This window comes from Pistacia vera, unplaced genomic scaffold, assembly GCF_008641045.1.
Source record: "Pistacia vera cultivar Batoury unplaced genomic scaffold, PisVer_v2 Contig665, whole genome shotgun sequence".
NCBI classification, from domain to species: Eukaryota; Viridiplantae; Streptophyta; class Magnoliopsida; order Sapindales; family Anacardiaceae; genus Pistacia; species Pistacia vera.
The window spans coordinates 309283-317466 of NW_022196518.1; the positions used below are offsets into that span (position 1 = coordinate 309283).

General features: G+C 36.6%; 1 protein-coding gene across 2 annotated transcripts; it reads left to right on the forward strand.

The window, feature by feature from the left end:
• Positions 1–2143: 2143 nt before the first annotated feature.
• LOC116112632 (protein NLP4-like) lies at positions 2144–6753 on the forward strand. Of its 2 annotated transcripts, XM_031398749.1 has the most exons (5): positions 2144–2160; positions 2587–3641; positions 4131–4178; positions 4259–5219; positions 5776–6753. In XM_031398749.1, the coding sequence occupies exons 2-5, from the start codon at positions 2721–2723 to the stop codon at positions 6648–6650; spliced, it is 2805 nt and encodes a 934-aa protein (XP_031254609.1). In that variant the 5' UTR covers positions 2144–2160; positions 2587–2720; the 3' UTR covers positions 6651–6753. The 2 variants fall into 2 exon arrangements, with proteins under 2 accessions (XP_031254609.1, XP_031254608.1); XM_031398748.1 differs by lacking the exon at positions 2144–2160 and having other exon boundaries at positions 2263–3641.
• The last annotated feature ends 1431 nt before the right edge of the window (positions 6754–8184 follow it).

An 8184-nucleotide genomic window follows, 5' to 3' on the forward strand; every position in this document is an offset into this window, starting at 1 on the left:
GATTAGTTGGTGCAATTAATGCTTGTATTCAATATGTCATATAGAGAAATATCTGAGCATTAAGTAAATTTAAAATTGTTAATGGTAAAAGATGGACGCCCAAGTTACGGAACGGCCGTCCTCTTAGCAATTTTATGAATGAGAGTCCAAACAATTATGTACCCTATTTTATATCATATAGACGGAAGTCTATTATTATTTTAGTATAAACATTCATTAAATTGGTAGACGGTCATTTATTTGTAATGTATGATTGTCTATAAAATATAGGTAGACGTCTATAATTATTAGACAACCATCCATTCGTGATGAACGGTCGTCTATTAAATATTGACAGATGTTTATAATTGTTGGACGGTCGTTCATTCATGAAAAACGAGTGTTATCTCTAACATGATTACGTTTAACTGGATGTCACATACATCGATATAAAAATTCGATACAAATCATAAATGTCTGTAACATTATTCATGGTAGACTGTGGAGGGAGATGGTTGTTATTGTTGTATTTTCAAGCATCTCACCAACTACTAATTAATTAGAATTAGACTTATAGACATGATTGTAACTACTTCCTAGTTTTCCATTTCTCATATCCGATTTCTATACCTGTACGGGAAGCCCTCGAAGAACTAATAATTATCTTTTCTATTTTCTTGTTGCCACAAGGGGTTCTATTACGCTGCCAGGTGGGTAGAGATCTGGGTTGACTTTGCCCATTAAATGAGAGCATTCAGTACCAAGGCCAATGGCAGGACGGACCCCTACCTTATGTTACAACACCTGAGAGAAGTCAGACGAACCTGATCGTCTCAAAGACGGACGCCATTCTCAGTCATCTGGTTTCTGTTTCTCACTCTCATTCTCATATCACATATCTCTGCTTCCACATCTTTTCATTATATCACAGTTACTAAAACTTGCTCCAGAATTTAATAATATTATAAGAAAAGGAAAAATAATTGGAAATGAGTAATTAATGATGTTTATGGTTGGCGGAGGCATCTAAACAACCATTCCTAACCTCTCAGAGAGCTTTAAGCACAAAAGAAATCTGCCACCATTATACAAAATCCTACTATTTAATTCGAGAGTGGACCATACTAGAATTAATAATAATTATCTAGATCCCACTAGAATCCCAATTTACCTCATCATCTCCATCTCGGTTTTCCTTATTCTTTAATTTGACCATGACTTTAGGTTCTTTGATTCTTTAGCTTTTGTTTATGTAAAAATCACTCCACTATTTTTTTTCTTAGAGAGGTTTCGTTAATTAAGGAGGCATTTAATACTTCTTGAAAATGGTTGAGTAGTGGAGAATTAACAATCTCAAGTACAAATGAAATCAACCTAGAGGGTGATTTTAGAAACTTATATGATGATTATGGGAGTGAAAGGTTAGTGGGGTTGGAAGTTACCCGAAAAGAAAATGCTTTTCAGTATTACCTTTGCATTTTTTTTTAATGTTTATTAGAAACAAAATGAGGTGAGATATGGAAATGGTATTCAGTCAACAAAGCATTAGTTGGCAAGAAGAGAAAAATAGCAGAAAAAGATTTAAAAGTTCAACCAAAGCAGGCAGACAAAACTCTTGAGGCTCTTCTAACCAGTTGTGCACCTGTTGTTTTGTGAATATTATATAATAACTTAAAATATGAAAGAGATAATTAGGAAGCCGTGGCTGAGCATCTAAACAGAAGAAAGTGGTGTACACAACGCTTCCATTTTTTACCACTTCGGACAAATCTGATTCCTCTCGTATTAAAGAAATGCATTAGAATAATATTTTAGTATCTAATTGCATTGCATCAGCAAAAAGATGAGTTCCGGCACTCAATCTCAATGCTCTTAGAGCCGTGCAAGTGTTTGAGAGTTTTGACTTTACTTTACAGCGAGTATCCCAAGGCTCAAAATGTGAGTTGTTATTCAGGTGGGGTCACAGTCACACGTTGGAATCAGCATCTTCTTCCCTCACAAATTGCCTGGAATCACTAGAAGTGTAAAGTTCTAAGATAATTACTATGAAAAAAGGGCTCTTTCTTGTGGAGGGACACACTCTTTGCCTGGAATCACTAGAAGTGTAAAATTCTAAGATAATTACTATGACAAAAGGGCTCTTTCTTGTGGAGGGACACACTCTTTTTAGCTTTTTATGAGGTGGTTGTTGTTCAGGTTCCTGCTTCTCAGGCAATATTTTCGACCATTTTTGAAACAAAGATAAAACAAACATGCATTTGGGTATCTTCCGGAATCTCTGCATAGCGAGTATTCTTTCTGCTTCATCTCATCTGATATTTTGTTTTGTTTTGGGTCATTAATTTTATTAGTTTTCTTATTATGAATGATTATTTGTTAAAACGTTTTTGGGTGTTCTCTTTTCTCAAAAGTGAGAAAGATGTTGTCTGGACATGTTGAAAGAATTCTTGGAAAGTGGATTTTTATTGTTTTTTGATTTTTTGATTTTGCGGATGCAATAGGCATGAATTCTTTCTTTTTGTTTTAGTTGAATTGATTTTCCTGTTTCTAATTCTGTGATTTAGTTATATTCTTATCTGAACTTTCTGTATTGTTAACAAATTGAAGGGAATCGAATTTGAAGATTGGATTGGTTACGGGAGGTTATTCTTTTTTGGGAATTCTATCATATTTGGAAACCTTAAATTTCAAGAATTCAGTATAATAAGATTGTCAAAATGGTGTTTTGAGAAAAGATCGACATGGAAGATAGTCTTTTTTCACCTGGTACGATGCTCGGTGGTCCACTGGATTCTGCTATGGACTTGGACTACATGAATGAATTGTTCTCAGAAGGATGCTGGGTTGAAACTATTGATGGATCTGAGTACCCTCATCCTAGTCCCTCTTTTTCTACTTCCTTCTTTGACTCATCTTTTCCGTTTCCTGCTTTAGAGACTATCAATGGCAAGACAATCACAAGTACTAGCTTATCTCAACAGGGCAACCAAGAAGAAAGTCAAAAACCGTTCTTGCTGGGAAATTCTCCTATGATTGAACTCCAAGGAAGAACTCCTCTTAATACTCAATCTCTGAGCCAGAGCATGGTTACTGTTGATGGAAGCCGTAGAGATTTAGAAAATTACATTAATGAAGGTTTTGAAACAAGCAGAAGGTGGTGGATTGAGCCCATGGCAAATCCAGGACCTGCAACTACTGTAATGGAGAGATTAATACGGGCATTTGGGCTCATTAACGATTTTGCAAATCATAATGATGTGCTTATTCAATTGTGGGTGCCTGTAAATAGAGCTAATAGACGTGTTCTGACTACTTATGAACAACCTTTCCAACTTGGTCTCAACTGTCAGAGGCTTGCAAAGTACAGGGACATCTCTGTTAACTATATTTTTTCTGCTGAGAAGGATACCAAAGATGTGGTGGGATTGCCTGGTCGGGTTTTCTTGGGTAAGGTTCCCGAGTGGACTCCTGATGTCCAATTCTTTCAAAGTGATGAGTATCCACGAGTTAATCATGCTCAACAGCATGATGTTCATGGAACCCTTGCTGTTCCTGTTTTTGAACTAGGCAATAGGACTTGCTTGGGCGTTATTGAGGTTGTGATGACAACCAGGAAGATCCAGTATCGATCTGAACTTGAAAATGTTTGCAAAGCACTTGAGGTCCTATTTCTTTCATTATATATATATTTTTTTTCAAAATTTCCTTTAAATTTTTTGTGTTCAGTCCTGCATTTTAGTTTAGCAAGTTCTGTTGTTAAAAATTCTACACTGTAATGCTATGTATGTATTGATGAACAAATACCATGCGGTGGGTTGAATCATAAAATTGAATGTCCTCTCATTTTCCTGAATGAATTAACCTATTGTTAGTGTTTCAGTCAAGTACCACAAAATCTACCACCTGTTTTCTGTTAGTCAAGCTTTTGATAAATGTATGTTAAAATTAGTTTTGATGTTCTTTTTTGTCTTATTGTGTACTGAGGTTATGATTGGTTCTCCAACATTTGAGTTACTCTTCTACAATTTTGTCTAAATCAACAAGTGATCTTGGATAGTTGTCATCAAATTAAGAATTATTTGTATGAGCCCTAAGAGCGTGTTGGTATCTAAATCTTGTTTATCTGATTGGACAAAATTATTGATTTGCAGGCTGTTGATCTTAGGAGCTCTGAGGTTCTTAGTGTTCAAAACATAAAGGTAATTTGATAAGAATTCTGTTGCAAATTAATAGATTCTTTTTCTTTTTGAGGTCATGTGTAAACTTCTTTGTTTATCAGGCAAACGGGATATCATACCAAGCTGCCTTACCTGAGATTCAAAAGGTCTTGAGATGTGCCTGTGAGACTCATGGATTGCCTTTAGCTCAGACTTGGGTCCCATGTATCCAACAGGGTAAAAGGGGTTGCTGGCAGTCTGATGGAAACGTTCATTGTGTTTCAACTGTAGATCATGTGTGCCACGTTGCTGATCCTGATATGAAGGGTTTTCACGAGGCTTGCTCTGAGCATCACTTGTTAAAAGGTCAAGGTGTAGCTGGGGGAGCATTTCTGACAAACCAACCTTGCTTCTCAACCAACATAACTTCCTTTAAAAAGACCGATTATCCTCTCTCTCACCATGCAAAGATATTTGGGTTGTGTGGTGCTGTTGCAATACGTCTGCGGAGCATCCATACTGGTACAGCTGACTTTGTCTTGGAGTTCTTCTTGCCCAAGGGTTGCAGGGATCCTGAAGAACAGATGAAGATGCTTAGTTCTTTGTCCATCATCATTGAGCAGGTTTGTAGGATCTTACGGGTTGTAACAGACAAGGAGCTGGAAGAAGAAACTGATTCGCCTATTAGTGAAGTGATTGTCCCTTCAGATGATACACTTAGTAGAGAAAAGATGTTAAAGGTGGATACCCATTCAGAAAAGTATTCTCAAGAAAATTCATCCTCAGCAGCCTGTGTCATGGGGGTCCAAAAAAATTGTGATGTCTCATTAAACCAAACTGAAAAACCAAGGGCTGTATCTGATGAAAAATCTGTGGAGGTTAGGAAACAAGAAGAAGATGTTAGCCAAAAAGGGAGTGTTGAACATTGTGGAGATTCTAATTCTGGTGAGGGTAGCTTCTCAAGTGTGGCTATGAGTAGAACAGGAGAGAAAAGACGTACCAAGGCAGAGAAAACTATCACCTTGCAAGTTCTTCAGAAATATTTTTCTGGGAGCCTAAAAGATGCTGCTAAAAGTATTGGTGGTAAGCATTATGGCAATGATGGAATATTTAATTTGATATTTTAGTCATAGGATTTGTTTGAGTAGCAGATAAACACCTGTTATTCCTCCATAAAATTTGCTAGTATTAAAAGAAAAATCTACAGATATGGGATAAACCTGAATCAAGGGAGGTGGGATTTTTTTGGGTCCGTTGCCATTAACTAGTACTGCTTTACTGTAGCTTTTTGGCTGATATGTATGTCAGCAAATACCATTATGCATAGCTGTGTGCTGTTTAACTGAATCATTGTTGTTAACAAAAAATTATTTGCCCCACCTTTACTTGTGGTAGTTCTAAAGGTATGGTGTTTTGCTGGTTAAATTGACAGACCAATGACACTGTGGATCTACTTCAATAAAAGTTGTTTGTATGGTGTTTCTCTGGAATAAGTTTTGTGCCAAAGAGTACACTGAAGTTAGTTCTGATTGCATTATACAACACTCACTCTGTATCTGCTTTCATGCAATGTGAATAATTTTAAGCTTCTCCTATTTATCTTTTTATTTTGACATTTGTATCTCTTGGTAATTCTCAGTTTGCCCCACCACCTTGAAAAGAATATGTAGGCAACATGGGATAAAGCGTTGGCCTTCCCGAAATATCCAGAAGGTCGGGCGTTCCTTACAGAAACTCCAACTTGTGATTGACTCTGTTCAAGGTGGCTCTGGTGCTTTCCAAATTGGTTCCTTCTATTCAAACTTCCCTGAGTTGTCTTCTCCAAATGTATCAAGAACTAGTCCTTTTACAACTTCTGTGCTGAGTGATCATCTCAAGCCAACAAGCCTGCAGCCCAAAGGTGGCATTTGCAGCCCCAAAGCAGCAAAATCACCCTCTTATAGTCAGAGTTCCAGTTCAAGCCATTCTTGTTCCAGTGGGACTCAGAAACACTTTTCTGCAAACAGCGTTGCTGGTTATGAAGATCCTATGGCTGGAGAGAGCTCTGGAAATGTTGTTTTGAAGAGGGTCAGAAGTGAAGCAGAACTGCATGCTTCAAATCAAGGACCGACGTTGTTGCCAAGGTCACAACGCCACAAATCTCTTACTGAACAGCACATTTTGGAGACTCTTTCTTCCTTGCCAGAAAATTGTGGCCAGTTATCCCAAGAGGTTCACGTGCTGAGAGTAAAAATCTCCTTCGGAGATGAGAAAATAAGACTCCGCATGCAAGATAATTGGAAATTTAATGATTTAGTACAAGAAATTGCAAGGCGGTTTAATATCGAAAACATGAGCATATTTGATCTCAAGTACTTAGATGATGACTGTGAGTGGGTCTTATTAACATGTGATGCTGATTTAGAGGAGTGTATTGATATATGCCAATCATCTCAGAGCCACACAATTAAAATCTCACTGCAACCTTCTCATCATCTTTCAGAAAGGTTATTGGGTAGCAGTGGCCCTTCTTGATCCTAAGAAGAATTCTTCCATTGACTCTGGTTGGATTTTAAAACTGTGATGGTAAAGCACTCAGCATAATATTCTGGCATAGGAATTGAACGGCTATTCACAACAATCAGTCTCCAAATCGCGCAAGGCTTGAAGTTGGTGGCTGGATAAACGAGTTGCTGGACGCGAACAGTAGCCAAAGTAAGTTAGAATCAGGCCATAACAGTTTTGGAATATTTCTGTTGGTTTTCCTGTAGTATATTAAATGGCGGGAAATCAGTGAAGGAGTAATGCTACAGTTACCAAAAGATGCGCACCGAATGATGTGACGAAATCCTGATCGTCGATTAATTATGAATTAATATTAATCAACAGTCAGGATTATGTCACGTCATTCGGTACACATCCTTCAGTAACATTTGTTACCATTATTTTCCATCAGTGAAGTGTAAATTGTCGAAATCAAAAGATGAAATAATAGTGGAATTTTCTTCATCGCAATACTTAATGGATATGGGTTTGTTTTATTTACTATTCCCTGACATGACAACATGAGAGTATTCTAGAATTAGGTAACTCTCAGTTTCTAATTTATTTTGAGTCATTACATGAAGCTCCACTTACTAAGCTTCTTAGTGGATTTGTTTTTATGCCCATCTCCTGTTATGTTTTTGTTTTTTTTTTTTTTTTAATTGGTGATTTGAATAGAGAAGCGATCTGTGCACATGGTGAAAGATGAATGTGCCACTAGATCCGGAGCCGTATAATGTGTAAGAGATACTGCCTGCTGTCGTATCCCCATAGCGGGTGTTCCTAGAGATACTGAATTATTCAAACTCAAAAAATGCATAATCAATCGAATTTCTCTATGCTCATATTTGGTCTTAGTCAAGTGTCTTTTAGCTGGGGTTCATTTTATTCTGCCAACTTTTTGGATTCAAGATTTGCATTGCACCGCTTGCCTTGTAATTTGTGTTTTATATTATTCTGCCAACATTGATTGGTCAAGCAGATGTGTTTGCTACGTGAATGATTAGAGAAAAAATTAAAAATGGATGATGTTTGGGATGCACGAAACAAGAAGAGTAGAGAGAGAGAGGAAACAAAGGAAAGGGGAGGTGAATATTTTTCTATTTTTTAGTCTTATCCTTTACAAATTTTATATTATCATGAAATATATTGTAAAATAAAAATGTTATGATAAAGTTATTTTAGATTTTAAATAAGTCAGAAGAATTTAAAAGCAATAGGTTTCAATAGTGGATCCCAGTGGGTTTGATCTTAATCCATTGTTATTTTGGATGCTTCCTATGCAGCAACAACCACTTTAAAACAGATCTTGGGTTTGTTTTTCCTTTTATTCTTATTTTGGATGTCGGTAAATCAAACAAATTTAATCGTCTAACTGAAAAACCTATAAATTAAATTATGTTTCTCCTTCTTATCGTTACAATCTACCAACTGGAAAACCTATATATTAAAGGAATTAGTTTTATTTGATCATTAAGTTTTGTCTCCTTTATTCTATCTAAATCGTGCAACGAGATAACATTTG